The 25,627-nt window shown below is 40.2% G+C and overlaps 2 protein-coding genes across 13 annotated transcripts in view; both read right to left on the reverse strand.

Moving 5' to 3' along the window:
- Positions 1-298: 298 nt before the first annotated feature.
- scamp2l (secretory carrier membrane protein 2, like) lies at positions 299-12,246 on the reverse strand. 3 transcript variants are annotated; one of them, XR_004896971.1, is made up of 10 exons: positions 12,061-12,245; positions 11,201-11,278; positions 10,992-11,078; positions 9,669-9,801; positions 8,701-8,829; positions 6,134-6,293; positions 4,782-4,883; positions 4,124-4,241; positions 1,726-2,206; positions 299-1,686 (listed from the first exon to the last, which is right to left on the reverse strand). XR_004896971.1 is itself a non-coding variant. In XM_031290062.2 (9 exons), exons 1-9 carry the CDS (start codon positions 12,115-12,117, stop codon positions 2,075-2,077), a joined length of 993 nt encoding a protein of 330 aa, XP_031145922.1. In that variant the 5' UTR covers positions 12,118-12,246; the 3' UTR covers positions 299-2,074. The 3 variants fall into 3 exon arrangements, 2 of the variants coding, with proteins under 2 accessions (XP_031145922.1, XP_031145921.1); XM_031290062.2 differs by having other exon boundaries at positions 299-2,206; positions 9,669-9,798; positions 12,061-12,246; XM_031290061.2 differs by having other exon boundaries at positions 299-2,206.
- A 2,571-nt stretch (positions 12,247-14,817) lies between these two features.
- The window catches only part of myo9aa (myosin IXAa), a 132,337-nt gene continuing 121,527 nt past the window's right edge, over positions 14,818-25,627 (reverse strand). For 6 of the 10 annotated variants that reach the window (XM_035999903.1, XM_035999904.1, XM_035999906.1 and 3 more), the window contains 17 exons: positions 25,097-25,194; positions 24,337-24,464; positions 23,951-24,171; positions 23,609-23,725; positions 23,229-23,417; positions 22,826-22,876; positions 22,484-22,595; positions 20,005-20,066; positions 19,526-19,718; positions 19,287-19,415; positions 19,061-19,166; positions 18,829-18,960; positions 18,303-18,426; positions 17,368-17,388; positions 16,936-17,144; positions 16,614-16,756; positions 14,818-16,499 (listed from right to left, as the gene is read on the reverse strand). In XM_035999903.1, the coding sequence (XP_035855796.1) occupies positions 15,988-16,499; positions 16,614-16,756; positions 16,936-17,144; positions 17,368-17,388; positions 18,303-18,426; positions 18,829-18,960; positions 19,061-19,166; positions 19,287-19,415; positions 19,526-19,718; positions 20,005-20,066; positions 22,484-22,595; positions 22,826-22,876; positions 23,229-23,417; positions 23,609-23,725; positions 23,951-24,171; positions 24,337-24,464; positions 25,097-25,194 (2,547 nt within the window). In that variant the 3' untranslated portion in view covers positions 14,818-15,987. The remainder of the gene's footprint in view (positions 16,500-16,613; positions 16,757-16,935; positions 17,145-17,367; positions 17,389-18,302; positions 18,427-18,828; positions 18,961-19,060; positions 19,167-19,286; positions 19,416-19,525; positions 19,719-20,004; positions 20,067-22,483; positions 22,596-22,825; positions 22,877-23,228; positions 23,418-23,608; positions 23,726-23,950; positions 24,172-24,336; positions 24,465-25,096; positions 25,195-25,627) is intronic. The other 4 variants (XM_031290011.2, XM_035999902.1, XM_031290005.2 and 1 more) reach the window with 2 other exon arrangements.

The raw sequence follows: 25,627 nt of genomic DNA on the forward strand, positions 1-25,627 counted from the left end.
CACACACCTGTACACCACACAGCTAAATTTGATACTTCCTGCTTACATTTTTAAAACATACAGCAATTAAGTCACCAATTTCTTCATACTGATTATGGAGTCAATTGTTTTGTACCTCTGCACAGTGAACAGATTTGTCCATTAGGAACACGATTGAGAATAATGAAAACGTTGCTTCTAACAACAGAACGAGGGTAGCCGACTCACAGGGAACATAACCTCCTTGTTATCTAGCTACACATTTACACAGATACATCGTCTGTGTATTTTACATCATGTAGCTAAGACATTTGGTATGTACAGTATGAATATATGTCTTTACTTAGCAGGCAATCGTTTACATGATTACATTTTCAAAAGATGAAAAAAATTACAGTTTATTTATGTTAAGACAGAACCAATTTCTAGCAAATAACCCCTCCCCCCTCAGTAAATTCAGTTTTAAATAAGTCACCAATATGTACAAGACACCTTAATGCATTCTGATCATCAAAGGGAAACATCACCATAAAACACGCTTCTCTATTAAGACAAACAAAATCAGACAAAACACTAATAACCAACAGCCTTGTGCTTAAATCCCCACGCAAAAATCGGTGGGTTACATCTGCTGAAAGGCACTGTGAGGTTACACCTAAACAAAGTGATTCCGTGTGTTACAGTAACAGAAGATCAGAATTGGACAGTATATATATATATTCACAAGTAAATATGTGAAAAAAAATGCTAATACCAAACAACAAGTAGGTAGAAAGCAGCTAAAAAAAAAATACAAACTATCTGCGACTATTCAGTAACACATGACTTTGGTCTGCAGTATAATTACCATGAATATAAAGTCAAGACTGGATAATCGACAGATAAATATTGTGTTCTTTCTGCTCATTAATACACTGCTAAGTAAATAAGTCTACATTCTATACTATGTCAGTAACTTTACGGTAGTAAAGCTGCACCCTGCATTTCATTTTAATCACAGCAAGGCTCCATACTATACCTGAAAACATATTCTTAACTAAACATAAATTAAAATGTGCCGTCACACAAACTACGTCTTCAATTGCCCGAAGAAGAGCTTTTTGTCTCACTTCATCTAAATCAGTAAACTGATGAAACCAGTAGAAAGAAAAACCTTCCACCCTCCCGTCACCTTCATTAATCATCATCCTATACAGTGTTATATGCACATGAAAACTAATTTTGAGCGAAATTCGAACAGCAACGGCGTTCATCAGTAGTGTAGGATGGATGATTCTTACAGGGCGTCCAGTAGTGCATGTATTAGAATTAGTATTAGCAGAATTATAGAATGGTAACCCTGTAACGCTCTACGTGCTGCTGTAATGACAAAAATATGTATACACACATTATCTGGATCCATCATTGAATGATGGTTAAACATTCTCATGTCAAGTATGCTTTTTATATAATCCCAACTCTTCGCAGTGTTTATTTTCGAGGCCCTAGTATGTTATTTCTACATGAACTGTGAGATAGAGAAATCCTAATACTTTCTGCCAGCGTATTTAAGAGTGACGGGATTTAATTATATGTACTTTATCACTAAACCCCAGCCCTGTTCAGTGGTGCGCCGCACATACTTACTTACTTCAGTTGACTATGTTAAATGTATTCCAGTTAGTTATATTGGGATGAGGTGTTGCCAATTCATTTTTGTCATACCCACTCTGCCTCCTTCTTGGCCTTGTTTTAGGCGTATTCAACTTCAGTTTTCTTACTCCTTCCTACATGTCCCAGAATAACTGGTGATGGCATACATTTAGCTGTATACTGATGAGGATGGTAAAGACAATAATAACATTGCGTGTTTGTATAAGAACTCTAGCTCGTCTGCTGTATTATACAACAGTCTCTTGAAAAGTTTATAAGTGGAGAATGTCACTCGGCTGACGTAGTGAGAATAATTTGCCTCCTCATAAGTTACTTGTTTTTTGGCCCTTTTCAATAAATAATCAAACCCCCCAGCCCCTAAACACACTGAAGTATGTTGGGACATGGCTATGTTGGTCAGAGAAGAGACTAGCCTGAAGCACTGAAGGATGTGGGAAACATTCTAATTGCCAAAGGCTCCCTGGGCAGCACTGGCTGCAGCAGTCTGGACAGTTCGGTTGGTCAGGACTCCCGTGGAGAACTCCTGCTGGGCCTTGGTGAAGCTGGCACCTGTCCTTCTGTACTTAGAGTGGACCTGGGGATATAGGAAAAGGAGTACAGATTAGGGGAGGGACAGGTTTATAAATCAGATCAAAAGACGAATCACAAGGAGATCATGGTGTCATTAGTTAGGATAATATCTCAAATCTAAATAAATCGCAGTGAACTTTGGTGGTTCAGGTTTTTTTCCAAGAATTTAATAACATTGCAACATAGGGAATTTTGGGCAGTTTTATTTTTTTTGCCATTTCCTCATAAACTATTATATTTATTTGAATGAAAACACATGTGATGATTGTCTATCACTGTGTTGGAGCGAAAATAAACAAAATGAAGCCACAGTTGGAATACCCATATTTATATATGTATGCCGCACCATGTTCGATTTTCTATTTTGGGCAAGTTCAATTGCTTATAAGGCACTGCCATCTTTAATTTTTTTTTTATATATGTATTTTTATTGAAAACCAGAGATGCACCAATATAAATAAAAAAAAAAAAGTTGAAATGGACACCATAAGGAGAGAGGATGGCCAGGACGCCTGTTTCAAGAAGAAAAATAATAACTTAGATGCGATAACAATCAGATGGGGTCCAGAGAGGTAAGAGTGTTAACATAGGAAATGACAGGCTGCCATCTTGTGTGGAATTGGGCAGATGAGCCTCTCAGGTTATATTTCACCTTTTCTAATGCCAGAAAAGACATCAAATCAGACAGCCAGGATGTGGCAGGGGGAGGGTTGGGGATTTTCCAGTGTAATAAAATACGTCTAAGGGCAATGAGTGGAGCAAAAGCAATAACATCCAAGTGTTTATTGGAGAGACTGACCGGTGCAGGAGGTACCCCAAAGATAGCTGTCAAAGGACTGTAGTCAAGTGTGATGTTTAGGGCTTTACTTAATATGTTGAAAAAAAGAGGACCAAAACTCTACCAATTTTGGACAGAGAAAAAATTTATGGGTATGATCAGCTGGCGATAAGCTGCATCGGTCACAGATATTATCAGTACCTGGGAATAAACGCTTAGCCTAGCTTTTGTAAAATGAATTTTATGTAGGACCTTAAATTGAATAAAGCTTATACATCCACAAGAAGATGAGGAATTTATTCTAATTAGAGCCCTTTCCCACCATTTGTCCGTCAAATTAAACTTAAGCGCCGCCTTCCCACTTGCCCCTGACCTCCGTAAGAGAGACTGGACTCCCCGGCGATATAGATTTGTATAAAGCTGAGATCGAACTACGTTTCTTAGTCATCGAGAGCACCACATCAACCCAAGAATCCGTTGGGAGAAGGGGAAAGGAACCAAAGTATTTGCGTGCATATTCTTGGACTTGAAAAAAACAGGTGCGACTGGGGCAAATTGTACTTGGCACAGAGCTCATTAAAAGGTAGCAAATGTACCATCAAGATCCAGATTTCAAAAACATCAAATCCCTCTCTCTCCACAGAGCGAAAGCTGCATCCAACTTAGGAGGGAGAAACAGGTGATTATTACAAATAGGGCTGCGTGGAGAGGGCGCAAGTAGCTTGAAATGCTGCCTGAATTGTTTCCAAATTTTTACAGTGGAGAGTACAATAGGGTTTTTGATGTACGAAGGACAACAGGAGGCCAAAGGGGCATAAACAAGAGCTGTCAGTGAAGACGGACGAGAAGAATTATCTTCCATGACACACCAATCCGGTTTAGAGGCTGCACCAAGCCCGAATTTTATCAATGTTAGCCGCCCAGTAATAAAATAACAGGTTAGGCAAAGCAATCTTTAATTTTACTGCAAACATACAGTATGTGTGGACTTTATTTATGCAGACTGCAAATATATTAAACTTGGTTAATATTCAAATAGTAACATGTAAAAGTACGAATTGTAACATGGCTCAATAGTCCCTCTTTGTGAAGAGAAGTTTCTTTTACAATAAGAGAAGTTGTAAAACTTTTACAATAGCGTACCATTTTCAGTAGGATGACAGCCAGGACAGCGTTTACAGTGAAAAAACCGGCCACCACCATCATAACCACAGCCACAGCCAAGTTTGTGCGGATCATGCTGATGGATGCGATCCATCCACTGTCGACAACAGAGACATACAAACAAATAGCCATGTGTCATTTCACATTTTCTCTACAATGAGTGTGTACTGTACAGTATACAACAGAATTTTCTGGCATTCTGAATTAAAGAGAAATGAACAAACATCCTTCCTCAGTGACCAATGGTAAAGCATGAAGTTTGAAAAAATGAATGATAGAAAACTGAAAAGCCTAAAATATATTACATGATATAGAAAAGAAACCCAAAGAGAAAAGTTCCACACACTTACAAAGCAGTAACCCAGACAAGTTAGGGCAGCAGGAATCTGCCAAAGAGATGCGAGAGAGGAGATACAGGGCAAGAATACACACACACAAATACATATGCTTGAATGAAGAAATAAATGGACCCATGCGTACCCACATTTACTACGAATCTAACCAAAGCAGAGTGCACAGAATCACTCTTACTAATGAAAATAGACCCCTGTCGTTAGCGATGAACGACCGTCATTTACACCACACCTTCACCCAACATGCAGATGATTGTTCAGTTTAAAATAATGTACCCACTAACCTGTTTCCCCACTTTGGAATCCCTACAGTCTGGATGATATACACTGCCACTTGGAAGAAAAAGACAAAAAAGAAGAAAAAGAAGCTGAAGGAGCTGTCAGACCTGGAGAGGGGGGGGAAAAAGACAACATAAAGGACATGTTATTAATGATATTTAGTATTCAAGAGGTTTGTTTGCTGCCAGATTATAGATATAGAGGTAACACAAATGAAAAGACATTCAAGTGTACAAGTCACATTCACAGTCATTTGTAGCCTCCATTAAAGACTTGTGTTTCAATACATATAATAATAATAATAATAATAATAATAATAATAATAATAAGTCTTCTAAACAGTCTTCTAGCGTTCCAGCCAATAACCGACAAGAAGGATTTGGGGGTGTTAGTGCGCAGAAGCACGTAAGGGAAGGGGAGGTGACGGGATGAGGAGGAGGGAGGGGCGAGCTAGCCTCCATTTTGTTTGACAATACTTCGAACGTCAACAAGAAGTGACGTCACCCAACATCGCTTAGAGCACCTTTAAAGGTGTAAATGCTGTTTCAGTCTTGGGGGAAAAAAAAGGTTTTTGGTGAAGAAAAAAAATCAAATTAAGGAACTGAGCTGTAAGCAAGAAAAAAAAAAATGATATTAGCATTTTCTAATATTTTTAATGGAGTACATGGTGTCTCCAATTGCTCTAACCCTTCTGGCTGAGTTGGAGGACGAGGGTGTTCACAACGTTTTGTAAAAGTAAAAAAAAAGAAAACACGGCTAACTAGTTCATCTGCATGTGTTTCTGCTGCCTGTACAACAAAACAGTTACATCCAGTCATGTAACAGCATTTCTACAGGTTTCACCAAGTCAAATGTAAGACTTTTTAAGACCTTTTTAAGACCATTATGAATTAAATTTAAGACCTATGTATCACAACATCAAAAACAAAGTCAGATGTCAGAGTCCGGAAACATTGTCTGAAACAACTCCTAGATTTCCTCATTGGCATTATAGGACTGGTGTCTAGATTGCAGACTAGACTGCAATATAAGTTGCATGTTGGTCTCATTTGTAGTCGTAATACAGCAAATTATATTTGGACTTGCGACAGAAAAAACTACAACACCACGTAAATCTAAAGCGCTGTGAGAACATTAGAGGTAGCGTCACATTGACGTAGGAAAATTAAGACCCGTTTTAAATTATTTAAGACCTAGAACACAATACTTGAGTGAATTTAAGACATTTTAAGGCCTAACATTTTGATTTTGAAATTTTAGACTTTTTTTTAGACTTTTTAAGACCCTGCGGAAACCCTGCATACAAGTCATGCAAATCAAAGAACATCGTCAGCACAAGACGAGTAAAACGGCGTACCTGAAGGCCTTGTAGACGGGCCTGTACCAGCAGATGAAGGACACTGGGGTGAAGAGGATGAACCAGAGGATGGACAGACCGAAGTCAACGCCGTACTGAGAGTCTGCAGTGAAGTAAGCCAGGCAGGCCAGCACGTTGAGGAAGAGAGTAGCACTGTGGACTGGAGGAGACACAAAGGAAACCAATGAGCTGGACTGGTTCTTATCAAAGACATCAACCTAAAGACACACAAGCACCACTCTGCATTTAAATAGCTAAAAATAAGAGTTGTGTGTATTTTTCTAGTTAATCTTTGGTTCCCCTGTAGGAAGATGTAATAGGTGCGAGTGATGTTTTCAGTAAAACCTTAATCAAGTTGACAGTTGACTGTACTCTGACTGCTGGATTTTAAAAAGGAGTGCAACCGAAGTGAATCAATGTACGTTCCACAAAAAGCTCTGAGGCATATTCTGAGAAAACCCAAATCCTAAAGTGTTAAAAATGTCATCATACCTATCTAAAAATCAGAATATCTCTGCGTGTCCCCACACATGTACAGCAGCGGGGGCGAGAGTTGCTGAATCCCTACAAGGCTCATTGATTGCGGTTCTTGCCAAAAACTCATTGCTGTCTAACCTACATGCAAATGATGAAATAGGGGACATGCTGAATCTCTAGATGAGCCGTAGCCGAGCCGCGACTGATCGAGCCGCGCTGCAGCATGAGTTTACAGGTTGGGCATCTCCAGCACGTTGTTTTGTTGCGCACATTTCTCCGGCCGTTCGCTTTACTTATGCCATATAAAACCGCCATTGACGGCAAAGTGCAAGTTCTGCTTTCAAATGTTTAGTTAAAGGACAATTGCGGCGCAAAACGAACCTAGGGGTTATTAACAGATGTGTACCCACTCTGTCGCTCTCTGGGACGTTTTCATGCTAATCGAATGAGTTTGGAGCTTGAAAGACGCTAGCGCGGACCGCTGATTAGCTTACAACGCTAGTATTCTGGGCACAGGGAAAGTAAAAACAAAATCGCTATTTATACCACTAAAAAGGCTCAAAATATCACCAAACTTCAACGGTAGCATAATGAGGGTCCCTAAATGTTAACCGAAGCATTGAGAACTTTGTGTACAGTGTACAGACAGTTTATTGAACGAAGAGCTGCGGGAGCTCCGTGAAAGGGCTACGAGAGAGAGAGAGAGAGAGCTACCGGTAGTCAATGCCGCAACACAGCCTCGTACTTTGGGAAACTGGTGGTGTACCTGCGGACATTGTGAAGCTATGGCCACCGAACAGGAGTGTCCGTGTTGCAAGGAGTGGGACCTGTTGCGTTGCGATGCCCAAGAGACGCAGTGTTTTGTACAGTCTGAATAAACAGGGCTGTACTTGTACTTTTTTGGCGACCCAGACCGGAAAGACCAGATGGACAGTTATCCACTGAGTAAGTACACTAGACAAGTTATGCAGAGTGCGATTATTTCAGATATATTGAGCAAATTGCTTTTGATTTTAGTTTGCATTGCCAGCTGTAAGTCATGACTGGTTTCCAAGACGGCGGCGGCATGTAAACATGAACGCGAGTGTCTTTATAATCTATCTTTTCAATAAACTGTCTGTACACTTACAAAGTTCTCAATGCTTCGGTTAACATTTAGGGACCCTCATTATGCTACCGTTGAAGTTTGGTGATATTTTGAGCCTTTTTAGTGGTATAAATAGCAATTTGTTTTTACGTTCCCTGTGCCCCGAATACTAGCGTTGTAAGTTAATCAGCGGTCCGCGCTAGCGTCTTTCAAGCTCCAAACTCATTCGATTAGCATGAAAACATGTCCCAGAGAACGACAGAGTGGGTACATATCTGTTAATAATCCCTAGGTTCGTTTTGCGCCGGAATTGTCCTTTAAAGTAAAAAGAGAGGCATTATCAGTCAGCACAATGTACTTCAAGGTGGAGATTTTCAACTCTAATATAATGCTGGATAGTTTAATACATCATATTTTAATTGTGGTATTTTGTGAATAGAATCTGAATGTGCAACGTTCTCTGTGAATGTATGTTTTCCTCTGAAGTACAAGTAGACAGTAAGTCAGTAGTACAGGCCTACAGTTGCATATTAAGTGCTTTGGGGGCCTTCTGTAAGTTATTTAAGAGTACAATGGTTCTGGAGAAAGCTGCAAGCAGCAATACAGGAGGCCAAGCAATCGGCCAAGCACTGCACTAGTAAATGAAAAAAAACACCAAAAAGCAACTACGGTATGCATATGATTCATGTATTTGTGATACATTATTAACCATTTTACGTAATTCAACAAACCAAGGGTTCTCAGATGGCCTCTTAATTTATTAATATCGTATATAAAACTAGGATTATTATGTTGTAAATCATGATGTCACGATGCTGACATTTGCCAGCCCTTCAGTCTGCAGGTAGATCTGGGTTACTACACATATTAGTTTTAAAAAATGAGACTGACTTGTTAACAAACCAGACAGACAGATGTGAACCATACTATCTTATGGATCAATGGCTCTTATATATTCAAAAACAACAGGTATGAAGCAAATACTGTATGCAGGGGTACATACACATCCAGAGGTAGTACATTCTCTTGCAGATCCTGCGGTACTCCTCAGGGATGTCCTCCTCAAAGTCCTGATAGAAGCAGGGCCTCACAGGGAAGAATTTGGGAAGAGGTGGCCAGTTGTTCTCTTTATCTGATAGACCAAAAAAAACATAATCACAGCCGGATTAAAAGGAACACGCCAATTTATTGGGACTTTAGCTTATTCACCGTATCCCCCAGAGTTAGATAAGTCCATACATACCCTTCTCATCTTCGCACCCACCGCTAGCCTAGCTTAGCACAGATCCTGGAGGTAAACGGCTCCATCTAGCCTACTGCTCCCAATAAGTGACAAAATAAGGCCAACATTTTCCTATTTACATGTTGTGATTTGTATAGTCACAGGGTGTACAAATAACAAGGTCACATGAGACGCAGCCATCTTCTTTTCAGATTATTTTTTGGGGCTTTTCCCTTTATTATGAAGTGACAGTGGATAAACATAAAAGGGGGAGAGAGATTGGGGATGACACGCAGCAAAGGGCAGCAGGTCGGATTTGAACCCGCGCCGCTGCAGGACTCAGCCAACATGGGGAGAACGCTCTCACTGGGTGAGCTAGAGGCCGCACCAGACAGAGCCATCTTCTAACCTTATACATACTGGGAACTATATTCTCAGAAGGCGAAGCACTGCTACTTGGGCGGAGTGATTAGCGCAACACCTGAAAACGACCGTTGTTACTCTCTACTCCTCACCACGGGGCTTCTCAGGTGCTGCGAGCAAATCACTCCGCCCAAGTAGCAGACAGAGTTACGACACGCACGGAGATGAGAAGGGTATGTATGGACTTATCTAACTCTGGGGGATACGGTGAATAAGCTAAGGTCCCAATAAGTCGGCGTGTTCCTTTAACATTGTGAGTGGTGTCAATTTTTCTTGTCCGTATGTACAACACAAGTTTACACGCAGCTTCTAAAACAACTACTTACCGCCAGTGTTGCGCGCTCTGCCTCCGGTCCTGTTCTGGAGCTCCTGCTCCTTCCGCTCCAGCTCAGCTGCTTTCTTCTCCAGCTCCTCCTGCTGTTTGAGCAGGTTAGCCTGGCCAGCTGCTACATTTGCCTGCTGGGTGATACAATACTACTATTGTCACTGCATCACTATTATCACTCCCTGCTGCAATTTTCCTCCTATTGATGCCTTATTCACACTACTGGTAACAGTACATCCACCCCACAGCTAATTTAGCTGTGTAAGACGCCAGCTCCCGAGGCCAAAGCACTACTATAGCCCGACTATCAATACTTAAATCAAGCGACACAATCACCCAATTTTAGCTTAACAGATATATTGGTATTGGCAAATATGGCAGCAGAGAAGTGACAAGATGCTACATCAAAATCAAACTGGCAAGTTAGTTTTTGAACTGTAAAATGTGTAAAATATACATAATTGGTCACAATTCTTCTGTCACAATCATCCTAATTCAAAATCTAATTTATATAGTGGTGAAATGCAACTAAGTACATTTACTCAAGTACTGTACTTAAATTTTGACATACTTGTACTTTACTTGAGTATTTCCATTTTATTTTTATTTTAAATTCACTATATATATTTTACACTTGTATCTTTTACATAAAACCTATGATATGCTTATATGATACGATGCAGTACTATACTATTAATTTACCCAGTAAGTATACAAAATATCTAAAATTGGCTCCACATAAACAACATTAAAATGCTCTTACACGTATTCATTAGTGATATAAACAGAATATAGTAGTCTATAATAATATTCTATTATAATGTAACACTGTCAAAAGAGCCAATCTGCATAATGAGTACTTTTACTTTTGATACTTTAAGTTCATTTAACTAATAACACTTCTGTACTTTCACATTTTGAATTCAGGACCTTTAATTGGAGTATTTTAGACTATGGTATTACTATTTCTACATAAGTAAAGGATCCGAGTACATCTTCCCCCACTTAATTTATATTATGTGTTTATGTGGAAAAGAATCCTATAACAGCCGGTGTGTTCTCGATTTTGATAAACTCTCAATTATCGATATCAGCCTCAGAAATGCATTATAAATCAGGGCTCTACTCCACAATTCACTCATTAACTAAATTATTAATGAATTAATGATTAGTATTAGTGTATTATTATTGACCTTATCTATTGTTTTAGGCATTCAAAGCCACCCAGTTAGTTCACCTCAGCTGACCTATAAAATGGCTGAAATGGGATTTCACACCAGCTTATTTAATTTCCTTTATTTGTAAATGTGTGTTTCGGACTTACTTGTGCACTCTGCTCCACAGAAGTCGGTAGGATGGCGGGTTGAGAGGTGGCAGCAGAGATGGGGATGGTCGTACCAGAGTGGGTTCCCTGTGAAACGAGTGAAGCAATATTGCTTAATAACTAAAAAAAATCCCCTCTGAATTATCAATCAACTATACAGTAGTTATATTAAAAAAGTAAATAAATAAAAAAAATATTAAGGAGCAAACCATTTCAGTTGCAGAGAATGGGTTAAACTCCCCAACGTTTTTAGGGGCTCCGCTGGTGGCTTGAGTGATTGAGGCATCCTGAAAAAGAGCAGTACTTGATGTAATGATGTATTGCTGAGAATCCATGACCCTTCAGTTTTTATCTGGTGCCATGTGTGAAGCAAGCAGTGTCCCACAGACAGTGTCCCAACCAGTCCAGGAGTGGCACTTATTCGTCTCTCACCACATTAATGAATAGACTCTATAGGCCTTGGACCCTTGGACCACATCTTTCTCAGTTAAAAACACTATTCCTTAGGTTTGAAGAAACACAATGGCGTTTGTTCTTTAAGTAAATACGTCACAAAGACAAATGTTAATCTATAACCACATACGTCATAGAGCCATTAGATCTGAAAACAAAAAAAAACTGGGATGTGAGCTCATTAGACTAAAGAAAACACACATGAAGATGCTATATATAAACCTACAAAGTGCGCCATTAAATCTCACATTTCTCATTAAGGATCTGGTTTACAAAATGTACCATCAATGGCGTGCTGAAGAGGAGTCACAGTAGATGGCTAAATATCAGCAGCAGTAGGCACCTGTTCGTGGGTCTGCTTACCTGCGCAGGTGAGTTAACAGCCCACGTACAGCGTAAATACACCGTTTTACAGACAATCTTTATAAATAGCCTACGACTGGACTATAATGTGTCATACTTCATAATAGTGACGATTACTGTCAGGAAACGCTGAGGCCAAACCCAGCAACCAACCAAACTGGTTTTTGTTACAGCATATCTCTTTCAGTCTTCACTTTGCACGAAAACAGCTTCTTGAAAACTTCGCACACAGAAAGGAAAACAACAGTCTCACCTGGAAGGGATTTATGTCCAATGGGTCCACGAAGGGGTTGCTGTCAAATTCCGACATTGTAGAGAAAACTTTAACTTGTGTGAAATAAACAACACCGACAAGCTCCCGTCTCCCCGGCGGCGGCTGCTGCTGCTGCTACTCCTGCTGATGGTGCTGCTGCTAGTGAAACTGGGCCTCTGCGCATGCGTCGCTCGATAGGTGGCCCACGTCACCAGGAGGCTGTCCGGAAGTAATTTCTAATCAATTAATCTATTTATTTATTTATTTATTTTTTTAAGAAATTATGTCAATTGGTTTCTTGTGACCGTCTGAATTCAGTCCACTCACGTTTATCTTGAAATAAGAGTCAGTCTGTTGGGTTAAACGTATAAGAGAGCTTTTAAAAACTGTATTCTGCTGTGGGAATTATGGGTTACATAAACGACAAAACAAACCTGGGTCGGAGGCAGGCTACCTAGGAAAATGCGAATTTCATAGGATTGGCATATCATATTATAGGTTGTTTTATTTATTTGATGCAAATTCAATTTTGTATTGTTTTCCACTTTAATGCCATGCAGCTATGTCCTGTGGTTGACTTTTAGCCAGAGGTGGAAAAAGTACTTAGATCTTCTATTTAACTAAAAGTAGCAATACTACAGTGTAAAAATATCCTGCAAAGGAAAAGTAGATTATAATTATTAATACATTAATGTGTACCTCACTTTAATGTTGAAGCTGGTAAAGGTGAGGCTTATTTTTAATTACTTCATATAATGCTGGGTAGCTTAACGATGATACTAATTTATTAGTTTATATTACCGATCTAAATCTGCAAAGTAACTAAAGCTTTAAAATAAATGGAGTGGAGTAAAAAGTACAATATTCCCCTCTGAAATGTGGTGGACTAGAAGTATAAAGTACCATAAAATGGAAATACTCAAGTACCTCAAAATTGTACTTAAATACCGTACTTGAGGTAATGTACTTTAACATTCCGCCACTACTTTTAGCCTTGTATCTCTGTAAAGTACGTTGTGCCTCTTGCTTGAAAAAATATACCATTGTTTTTACTAACCAAGCTGCCTGCTGATGCATGTTTAGATAGCAAACATGACATAAAAACTTGGTACATATGGGTAATTACAATGCAGAAGATTGCATTACATTTAAGGCTATTTACAATAAGACATATTTTGACTTAACCACATCTTTTTCATTAGGGCAGTGGAGCACAGAGACTACATTTGGTTTGGTTATAAGTCCTCCAAAATAAATCTCTTTTTCCACTTTCATTACAGGTGGAGAATTCAAACAGATGTTTTATTGATCGCCTCTAAGGTTGGCAAGTTATTACACCTTGTCTCATTACATTTCATGATTGTGCCCCTTTTAGCTGTTGCACACTTTTGACTTTGATTCTGACTGTGATATTTAAAGGGGATTAAACAAATGGACTTTGCAAAATGTGAATGAAAACAAAATGAAGAATGTCTGCTCTCTTTAGGCTACACACGAGGTATGGTGAGTTTCAATAGCTGTAGAAGTTCATAAGGTTTATAATTGCAAAGCCAGTATCTGTTTATACCAGAGGTGGAAAATGGGCCACCAACAATAGATGGTAATTTCTGTGACAATAAAAAAGGCCCAAGACATGACCACTGGGTTGATTAACTTCTGCTCTTCTAAATTCAACAGTTAAATGACTTACGAGGACAGAAGCAGCAGAAGCATTTCATGGCAAAGCAATGACACGGCAGTAACAATAACATGAAACCCATGGTTGTCAAAGATTATGAAATGCAGTAAGACAAATCAAAACATGGCCATTGACTCTGTAATATTTGCTACTAAAATACAGCAAATGATATGTATCTATGATATGTATGCATATTTATCTTTGAGGCAGAAAAGATTCAGAAGACACTTGGGCCTCTTCCTTAAAGTGAGCCTATGAAACTTTTACTTATCAATGGCCTCTGTGGTGACAATTACAGGATAATGGTAAATGCTGAAATGTAGTGTAACAGTAGTACACGTAGAGAAGAGTCAGAAGTCAGAAAAGGACACAACTATTTCTGGTTTGCTAACCTAATTAGCCACTGTAAGCTACTGGTCTACTGGACCAAGTAAGACTGTAGTGTACTGAATCATGAACCTTCCATCTGTAAGAGAAATAATGTGTTACAAAAATTGAAGGAGGACAGATTTCCCGGTCTGTCCCCACACCTACACCCTTGCTAATTGTACTGGTACGTATCATATTGGTTTGTGGTATCATTGCCCATGGATCATTGTAACTAACCTATTCAATTATTATTAAAATCCTTCCTTTGGATCAGATATTATTGATTAATTAGTGTTTCTGTGTCTTTTTAACAGAAGATATTTTGACATGTCACAGTAGGAGAAGCACAGGTGTAAATAATAAAATGAATGATGGCTGAATTCCATTTAGCTGCTGCAGTTTCAGGGTCCTGGTTTTGTGCATGCTGGCTCACTGTCATGGTTTACTGGGAATAAAATGAAGCCAACATTAATGTTATTAGTAACATCTGTGTTTATGTTATATATATATATATATATATATATATATATATATATATATATATATATATATATATATATTAAGTCAAAATGTCTGTTGTGAAAAAAGCCTATTTTCAAATACAGTGTGTACTCACAATGGACAATTTGTGGAATTTGACATGGCTGCAAAATGACAATAGACAATGTGGAAAAATACACTTGAATGACAAAAACAAACATTTTCAATAATAAAGACAGAAGACATACTGATTTTATGTTCTTTCTTGGTTGCTACTGAGCAAACACTTTAGAGACAGGAGGTGGGGATTGGTTTGGGAGTCGGAGGGGGCGGGGTAACAATAGGTTTCAAGAATCAAATGGCATTTGTCCACTATACTGTACATATGAACTGCACTGTACAATTACAATTGTTGTATGGCTGTTAAGCAGTGAATGCAGGGATTTCATACAAATTCCGTCATTCTTTACAGAGCTGGGATCCCCTTTGGCTCGAATACGCGCCAGCTGACTTGGTCCCTTTGATGGCGGTATTTCCCTTGTAAGGGGGGAAAAAGCAGCACAAACTTTAAACACATGAAGTGGTTTTTCTCTTTCTCACACACGCACGCGCACGCACACACAGACACACACACACACACACACACACACACACACACACACACACAGACACACACACAGCCCCAATCCGTACATCTCTGTCCAAGATACTCAAAAAAAAAAAAAAAAAAAGATAAATATGACTTCAACTACCCAGCAGAGGCTGGGGTTCCGGCTTTGTACAGTATTTATACCTGTATATTAAATGCTAAAAAGAATTTCTGTGACATTAAAACTTATTAAATAAGGGAAAAAAATAAATTTGTAGTAACAGAGCAACCACTGCTTACACTGATTGTTATGAACTGTAAACTCATAAAGCAGCTAATAATTGTGAGCTTTAAGTTCACTGTAACATCCGTGACGCTTGACATTGCCTGATTTCTTCTCATTTACTGTCATACACTGCTTCGGCTTTCCAGCTCCATAACATTCCCTGATGCTGCGTGCTCTTTTGCACATTCCAACATTCCCTTTTCTCTGTCCTCCTGCTCAGTGCGTCTCCTCTTGGCGCTGAGTAAAGAGCTGCCCGAGGCACTGTGAGAGCATGGGTGGCAGTTTAGTCCACAGAAAAGGAGACTTTCCACCAATTTCTGTCCCTCTGCCGTACATCTCCCCCCTTTGGAGGTGGAAACACTGTACACGGCACTTTGAGACACTTCTTTGCAGACTTCAAGAAAGAAAGGCAAAGCAAGAGTGCTTTGAGGAGTGGAGATCAGTCGCCATTGCATTACCTCCCATTTAGAACATATACACCTGCTAGGGACATAGATAGGGAGTGATTTGGTGGCGCAGTGTTCTTCATACCATGAATTCATTACTGCCATACAATACCAGCTGCTGTGGTATGTCTGGAGGGTCCCTGCCTTGGCGACTGCCTTCTCTGGAGTGCCTCAGAGTTGAATGCTTGGCCCCTTTAAGTTTCTGTTTGCCCTTCTCCGGATTGAAGGTGCCTCGGCTGGTAAACTGGGGCCTTTCGTCATACGCGCCTTCCGGATCTCCTGTAGGGCTACTGTCTATGCTGTCAGAACGGGAGGCTTGAGATGCATTAAGAGCCTGGGCCTGGGCCTGTGCTTGTGCCTGGGCTGGACCTGAGCCCATGGTGGGAGACTTGGAGTGGAAACGAAAGCGCCGGGTGGTGGCAGAGGAGAAAGAGGATGATGGCTGGAAGTGTGATGAGGAAGAGTAGGAGGAAACACTGGAGCAAGAGTCCACAGAGTCCAGGGAGTCAGGCTGCCGGCGGAGAGCGTGCCGTCGGGGGCTCGTCATGTCAGATCTCCGAGGCCACGGGGAAGTCAAGACTGGACCTCTCTCTGCAATGAAAGGCAAAGACAAGGCAAGTTTATTTTAATCTTTTCTCTCCGATTATACATGAAAAATAGCAAACTAAAAGGTGAGTTGTGGTTTCCTGCATTTCCCTGACATACCAGATACGTCAGAAACAGTTCCCTCAATGTCCACATTAAGGTTTTCAGAGCTGTCAGCTGTACCGATAGAGGCCTCCGACTCCAGGGTTTCATCATCTGATGCTCGTGGCTCCAGAGCCAGTATTTCAAAAGTCAACTCCTCTCTGCAGAGGCAAACATTATTTAGATTACCAAATGAGCTGAACACACATGATAAGACACAGCTAACAGTTATAATAAATGCAAATTGGACATGTTACTTTTGTAAATTCAGTTACCAATTATTGGAGTTATTTACACATAACATTTTTTAGAACATTTTATGTGCAGTGACAGTGTTTACTTCTCTTTCTGCAGGCTTTCAATTTGCTCTGTCAGCACTCTCTCCTCCTGCTGCATGGCTGCCTGCTGATGCTCTGAGACTTGAGCAAACGAGTCCTCTCCCTCTTCACCAGCACTCTCTTCTATCACGGGGTGAGCCACAGATGGCAGCCGGGGACTTACAGGAGGCGAGGGTGTGTGGTAGCTTAGTCGCTGTACATGGCCTTTTCCCTGTGAAACACAAAAGGGCAGATGTTGTCTTCTCACTAATGTGAATATTACATTTGTGCTACATTAAAAAAGCAGCTGACGAGCACTAACCCATGCTGCCATATACAGTACATTTCACCACTTTTAGCAAGCAGCTACTCACTCACACACGAAATGACTAGCCAAGTTTGAAAACAGCACAGCAGCACTAAAAAGTAGATACACCACGATAAACAAACTTTACCTTTTTAGCTGCATTTGTCTGCTTAGAGCGACAGTGAGAAGCAAAAGAGAAGAGGGATCAGTAATGCCAAAACGTCATAAAGGTCAGTTATAATGTGCAGTATCAAGGTCTGTCAATTCTAGCAACTTATTTGCTGCCTTTCTAGCCGAGTGGCGTCTTCAGGTTGCAACGCGTTGGTCATTTTAAATATTGCCATGTGAAGTAAAGGCAATTTAATTGTGCACAAACCCTAGAATTGTTTTTAAAGAAGACTTTTTAGACCATATTCCACTCATGCAATGAGCTGTTCACAAGATGGAATAAGCACTATTTCCAATTTCTTATTTTAGATTTCTCATGAGAGTGTGACACTGATGTAAGCTCTTCCGGCAGTATTTGCAAAAAATAGATTTAAGTCATAGAATAAGCTGAAAATGTTCATTTTCTATGCTCCATACTCCACATAGCATAATGTACAGTAAATCTAATTAGAAGCAAATGCACGATTGCAGTATATCCTGACTTTCATCCTCAAGAGACAGTTACAGAACACAGAAGCAGAGACAAAGTGAAGTGATGAGTCATGCTTTAGGGATGGAGAAGACAAATGTTGATATTTAAAGAGATGACACTAGTGATCGGTACGACAACAACATCACCACTGGATGATAATTTGGGCATGTAATCCACGGTGTGTGTATACATACCATAGTGCGCGCTATGCTCATAAATCTAACAGCTATTAGTACGGGTTTCTGGGTAAAGGAAAGGACAGGTTAGGGAGGAGTATCTGGAGAGGAGAAAAAACAGCTCACAAAAGGAGGAAATCAGGGAAGGTACAACACTGAGTTTTTAGGATGGCTCAGTCAGGTAGATGTAGTAATGAGTCACTGCAAACACGTGATTCATCTGATAACAGTGGGGTTAGGCGTATTCGTCATATTATCCGATCTTACCATCGACCGTCGAATGAGGGTCAGTCTGCACTTGGCCTTATTCTCAGCAAACTCCAGGCTACTGATGTCCTTTAGTCGAACTTTGTACTTATTCATCTGTTCACAAATGATAAGTTCTACACACCTATGGAGGTACACAAAAACATTTCAGAAGGACTGGAAATACATTGCACAGCAAAATGACGAGTTAGTAAACAAACAAACAAACCCTTTTCTTTACAGTCTTATTTATACAGTACAGTATGAGTGTCACATGTTCCCTTAGGCCAGTGGTTCTCACAATTTGGAAATAATCTTTCTCAACCTCTTTTGAGGAAATCTGCAGCAAAGCAAGCCAAATTAACCATACTTTTATTGAAATAATAGTATCATGGTCAGGGCTGAGACACAAAATCAGCTCTGAAAAGAGCTTTGTCAATTGTTTCCATTTCTAACACAATTTAAGATCCACTCCCGCCCCAACCTTTGTGAACCACTGCCTTCAGCAAAAGCGGAGAATTTATTCAGACATTAAGTGTATTCTTACGCTGTTGTCTTGCCGATGTCCTGGACACTCTGCATTGGATCAATGGTGTCAGGACAGCGCAGGATACAGGGAGCAAAAACTATAGCCAAGGCGTTGGCTGACATACGGTTTGTATCCTCTTGCAAGGCGACCCTAAAGCATGAATTCAGTATTAGAACAGTCCATCAGGGAGGATATAAAGCAGTTCATGTATTCATCCTACTCTAAGATTACCATAGGAACAGATTTGTACCTGACAAGATGAAATACGAGACGCTCCAGAGTGTTAAGGTGAGTTCTGCTCAGCTGGTCAATAACGGAATACACTCCTCTGATCGCATCCTTTTTATCCTGCAAAGCTGAGGAGACAATTCCACAAAACAAAGGACCATTTACTGTTACAGCAAACAAACGTCTCTTCTCCTCTACACAATAATACATTGTTATTGTGGACGGAATACTTGATGTCGATCACTTACCCATGTGTCGTATGAACTCTTCATACAGCTCAAATGTCATCAGAGGATTAGGCAGGTCTCTAAGCCACTGCTTGAAAACACTAGCGATGACGTGGATGTTGTAGTCGTCCAGATTCATGCTGTCTGCATCTGTGTGTCAACAAGGAGAATGCAGACAAACCAAACCAACACTTAGTAATCACATGTATTCCTATCCCACCCAGGTTTCGCAGCCTTAAAAGACAGCTGGCATCGTTCACCTGTGTCGAGTCCCTGCTTGAGTTCCTTAATTTTGTTGGTTGAGCCAGATTTTCTGTATATTCCTTCGGTGTAGAGGCCGTGCATCTCAATGTAGTTGATAAGCTTCTCCACTACCAGAGGCACCGTCCTCTCGTCATTAGTCAGACGAGAAACTTCCACTCCGAACTGTCTGGAGGAAAGCTCTGGATCAAACTGTTCACAGACACAAACACAAAATACTCTGTTAAACACATACACATGTTGTGTATATACACATGCACACAGCCACAAATGCTAATATTTCAAAATGCTTACAGGAATTGCTAATGCTCCAAAAAATATATATATTCTCAGCCCGTTAGGTATAGTCTTTGAAGAACTATCACTGCCAGTGTATTAGGTGGCAGAAATAAAACTAGCTGCTGTAAATAAACCAACAGCCAAACAATTAGTGTCATGGGACATTGATGTGCGGGTGCGCACAATATGGCCGACTGACCTTCTTGCTGCATTTGGTGGTCATCTTCTGGCAACACTTTCTGTGGCAGGCGTATCGGCACACTGGATAAACACAACCAGAGAAATCAAACAGGTCATTTCCACTGTCCACGGAAAGGCAGTGCCTCCTCATTATTCAGCAAAAGTTAGGACAAAAGAAAACAAAATCTTTTCAATCGCTTCAGGAACCAAAGCAGCATTGGCTGGTGTCAGGAAAACATCCTGCGCGAATAAAGGACAAACTGTGTGGGGAAATCTCTGGAGGGACACAGCCAAGACCCCATGAGTCCAGTTGAAAACAATCTGATTAGGGCTGAACAGGGAGAGAGGGCGGGGTTCTCTCTCTGAGGCTAGCCTCAACACAGCTCTGCCACAGACATGGTGTGTGTGTGTGTGTGTGCGCGTGTGTGTGTGTGTGTGTGTGTGTGTGTGTGGGGCAGGGTTCCAGCACTCACTGACATCAATTTTAAGGACATGTCAATTATTTGAACTTTCCACCAACAATACCTTGTTTGGTGAATTTAGCAGAATACAAGTAACTCAGAGATTTGCTCAAGTTATGTTAATGTCAAGTAGAGAAATCGTACAGTAAATCCCGTCACAGGGTTTTCCCCTCTGTATGTGACATGTTGATGCATGTGCAAACACATAAACACATATTGCAATTTCAACATCACATATATTTTACCGCTGCAACTAACAATGATTGTTATTATCATTTAATGTGTTTTATTTTAATTTTTTTTATTTTGTCAATAAACCGTTAGAAAAAAAGTTTACAGAAAAAAGGCCATCCTTTCCCAGAGCCCAAGGTAACAATAACACCAATCGATATTCAGTTTATTATATTCAGTTACATAAATCGGAGAAAAGCAGCAAATCTTCATATTGAAGAAACTTGAACCAGCAAATATCGGATTTCTTTCCTTGATTAATGACTAAAACAATTACTTTCCTAAAAGTCCCATATTATGCTCATTTTCAGGTTCATACTTGTATTTTTGGATTTCTACTAAAACATGTTTACATGCTTTAATGTGTACAAAAAACACATTCTTTTTCTCATACTGTCTGTCTTATACCCCGTTTACACGTACATGGTTATTTTGAAAAACTGAGAAATTTCCCTTCGTTTGTGCCCTTCGTTTATACGCAAACGGAGAATTTGCCTCTGAAAACGATTCTTTCTAAAACCTCCGGCCAGAGTGGAGATTTTGGAAAACTTCGTTTGCACGTTTGCATGTAAACTGAGACAAACGCAGGTTTAGGCAGCTGAGAGAGAGAAAGAGGAAGTGATTCGTTGCTGTTGTTGCTATTTTCGGGATTCTGATTGGCTAACGTGGGCTTGAGCTTCTCGTTACACTGCCACCTACAGGTTTGGCATGCTTTTGACGGCATTGACGGCATACAGTATATACACGGGTACACGTAAACAAACACTTTTCTGAAAACTGACAGCTGTGCACGACGTTATTTTTGAAAACCTAGAGGTTGAAATGTCCGTTTATGAAAATAGCTGGCCACGTGTAAACATAGCATGAATATACCTGTATTCACCCTGTGTCTAAAACATTTGTTTTAGCGCCTGTCTCTTTAAGCCCCCCTCACGAAAAAACGCCCAGTGTGCTCTGAGTGGTCAGAGTTACGGTCTGAATACAGGCTGTGTGCATTTCTCCGTGGACTGAGCGTTTTGAAACTTTCACAGTATTTATATAGCACCTCGACCTGCTTTATAATAAAAACAGACATGGAAATCTCACGTATACCATATGGGACCTTTTAAATGGCGGTGATGATTAATTTGCTGTCAATTTTAATTTCTTTTTTTTAATTTAAATTTTTCTCTCTACACATGAACTCGAGCCTTGAGAACATTGTTTGTGTACCCAGAGTTTAATAAAAAGAGAGGTTTTGAACAACTCACCGTAGCTCTTGTTGTTTCTGGCCACTACCACCTCGGCAGTCAAAACAAGTCGATATCAAAACAAGTAGCCACAGATTTAGTATATCTCTTGTGCACCGGTGTAGTTAAGGTGTAGAGCCCCTGGTGATACTTCGAGCTTTTCACGTTGTGTCGGCCTTCTTAGTGTTTTAAAAATAGCTATTTTGAGGCTAGCATAAAAGTGCCCCTAGCACCCCCATTCAAAAGGCCATTTGACCGAAAAACGAGAATATGGTAAATCTTAAAAGTGGCGATTCCGTCCTAAATATGCTTTTAAACGAACGTTTAACTCGGGTACATTCACAAAAAGATCCTAGGTTGCATTTTGGCGAGAGTTATGCTTTAACACATTTTAATAAGAAAATATACCTCTTCCAAGCCAGCCATGGTCTCCAAAACAGTTTAAATAAAAAAAAAAAAAAAAGAAGAAAAGTTTATAACCTTTTCCAGATATTTTTTTCTCAAATATATTGTATGAAATTCATGGATTCTCAAGGTGTCCCGAGTCCCTGATGTGATATTTTGCATGCACACTCACATTTGCACACGCAGGCGCGGTCCATCATCCAGATGAGTGATGAGCAGTATTCACAGTATGTGGGGATGCTGTACTGGGTGGACTTGAAGATGTGGCCGTTATGCTCCTCCACCTGCAGAGAGCAGCAGAGCACAGGTTCATTTGGAGTTCACTTGCATATTATCCTTCACATGCATGTGTGCAATTTTTTTTTAATAGCCTTTTCTATTCTGGTCGATGGTGTATTTATATCTTGTTATTCCAAAGAGCACATGGGGGTGTAAAGGGCTGGCTGTTAGAGCAAAGTGTTCTTTTGGTTACGATCAAGATCACGTAGTAATGATGAGAATCAGAGCGACTTACAATGTCTGTGTCCTTTTTCCTCCGTTTTTTGCGTTCAGGTTTAGGTGCCTGCTGTAGTACAAAAAGACAAAACAGTACAACAGATATGTTTTAGTATTTAATAAGTTATGTCACTGCATATGCAAGCATAACTAACAAATATTAACACAATGTACACCATAGATAAAATCCCTAGAAACTAACAACCCAGAAGGCTTTTACACACTATTATACACCACGCGACATTTAAAGTTTATAAAGATACTTCAAAAAAACTTTCCTTACACATCAAACTTTCTTATTGGACCCACAGCAATTAACACACATATATTTCCCCAAAACCCCAAAACAGAATAAGGAGCATAAAATGTCTACAGACATCTTCTAAAATCCTATTTTCCGGGAGGCTGTTGCGTGTCTTTACCTTGCTGGGTGTGCTGTCCAGAGGTTTGTACTCAGTCATGAACTCATCCAGGAAAACTTTAAAGGTGTTGACCCACACTGTGACAGGAGACTCTCTCCAGTCCCTCTGCTCCTGTCGCATGGTCTTTTCCAAGATTTGCTCAAACAGAGCGTAGAGATCTTTGTAGCGGATACTCTTACCGTCGTCCATCTGCGGAGGAAGACATCGGGGTCACAGGAAGAGCACAGTATTTATCTACTTTGGAAATAATGTTCTAGTGTAAAGGATCTAGCCCTTTATCTGCCCTCATGTAAAAAAAAAAACTGATTTGATTACAATTTTTGTATTTGTGTATAAAATCATTTTAAATGTATCATGTAAACAGTGTTGACAGCACTTACCGCAAGTGCTGTGGAGTAAGAGTTGAAGATGTTCAGACGGAATTCCTTCAAAGCCTTTTTAAACACGACGTCCACCATGGTGTCCTTCTTACTGTCCTCCGTGTCCAAGTCGTTGATCTAAAATATGACACCACAATCTTAGCATGAACGTGGACTGCCTGTAGCTCTAAAAAGACTGGTAAGAGTGTGAAGACATCAATAAATAATGAAAACTCCACATCCAAGCTCAAAACTGCGTTGTGTTCTTCGGGAGATTTTAGATGTTGGAGTACATGTGAATGCCGTACAATCCTCTTTACCCATATGTATGAAGAGAACAAGAGCGGACATGTTTGTCTGTACCTTCTTCATGAGGAAGTCGTTCATGCTCCTGTAGTCGTTGGTGCAGGTGAGGATCTGCAGCGCGTCGTTCTGCCACTGAGCAGGTTCCAGAGCCACGTTGCTGATCTTAACGCTGCGCCGTCGCTTCACCTTGGGAGACGGCTCCTTGTTCTCCTTCAAGTCTCGGAACCCCCGATCCAACATCGGGTCAGGACTGCAGGGAGGCGACATGTTCTCCTGACCTGCTGTGAAAGAGGGTTCCAGTCAGTGACACTTCAGGGGGAATGATACCAGATAAAAACAAAGGATTTTATGCAAGTGAGTCAAATTAACTCCAGGCTTTCAAAGATTTTAAAAAAAAAGGACCCAACGTGAGAGTCCTATGTATTTGCTTTTGGATGACGCACCGTCTCCCAGCAATGGCCCAGTGTCTCCATAGTCTCCATCCAAGGAATCAGCCCCACAGATCAACTTTTCTCTGGACGTCTTCTTATCCCCATACTTTGTCTTGCCCCAGAAACGCATCTTACGGACCCTGCACACAATTAAAACAAAATTGATCAACATTTATCAACATTAAAACAGCTTTAACTTTAAAGCTACATTGTGTAAGAATTTCTCCCATCTAGCGGTGAAATTGCATATGACAACCAACTGAATATTACTTTCTAGCCCTTCCTCCTACGGTGGCCGAAACCGAAATTAGCTCTCTCCATCGTTTACACGCAGCTGTTCTAGCCACTCCAATATTAACTTTGGTCTTGTTGCTTTGCCTGTCGTGTTGTCGTTTTAATTCTCTTTTTCGCTTCCCTGACGAGTAATCTCCCCCTGGCATTCGTCACGGTGCCACTGAGTGTAAGAGGGCGAAATGCAGAGGCATGTCCCTCTTTGGCTAATGCATTTTAAAGATGGAGGCGCTACATGGCTGCCATCATTCGAGCTAGTCGCTCCTATGTATTCTGAATGATTCTGAATGTCAGATTCTACGCTTACGAGAATAGTTTGATTAGTTGGTGGAAGTAATTACATATGAATGAGCACATATTTGTGAAAGAACAAACTTTTTTGCTAAGAATCAACTAAAAAAAATTACACAATGTAGGTTTAACTTTTAACTTAACTATTAATATTAAGGCCAAGACATAAAGACAAAGTTGCAGAACAAACCTTCCATCTTGCGAGTTCTTGCGCATGGAGTCCACTTTGACCAAATCTCCTGACGACATGGCTTTGTGAATCTTCTTTTGCTCCTCAGAGCTTGCAGGCTGGAACAACATTAAGTCGGATTAGAAGTTAAAGATGGAACAAAACCCAAGAAAAGCCTCTCTTTTTGTGAATTCACACGCAGCACATGAGTAGATTATGATCTAAGGACAAGTTCAAGCCAGCCAGTAGATGGCAGCATCACATAACTGGTGCTGCAGCAGCTACATTTACCAGAGCTTCTAGGTATCATCAGTAAAAGTGTTAACGCTGTTTATAGTTATCATGATAGTACAACGCAATAACACAACAAACAATTCCTTTGAAATATATGACACAACAACATATGACAGAAGGAACAAATCAGTTTTCCCAGGAAAAAGAACCGTTAACAGGCAAGAGGAGTCTGTTAAGTGATGAAGAAAGTCAAGAGTGAATGATGACCTTTTTCAAGGATTCCCAAGGTTTGACTCATGACTAGTGCTAAGTGCTGAG

The sequence above is a fragment of the Sander lucioperca genome, chromosome 3 (assembly GCF_008315115.2).
Source record: "Sander lucioperca isolate FBNREF2018 chromosome 3, SLUC_FBN_1.2, whole genome shotgun sequence".
Classification (NCBI taxonomy): domain Eukaryota; kingdom Metazoa; phylum Chordata; class Actinopteri; order Perciformes; family Percidae; genus Sander; species Sander lucioperca.

Coding starts and splice junctions, on each gene's coding strand:
- scamp2l (XM_031290061.2), bottom strand. CDS start 12,117: ATGTCGGAATTTGACAGCAACCCCTTCGTGGACCCATTGGACATAAAT. Junction 11,279..12,060: donor TGGACATAAATCCCTTCCAG/GTGAGACTGTTG, acceptor GCTCTTTTTCAG/GATGCCTCAATCACTCAAGC. Junction 2,207..4,123: donor CTGTCATCCTACTGAAAATG/GTACGCTATTGT, acceptor CTATATCCCCAG/GTCCACTCTAAGTACAGAAG.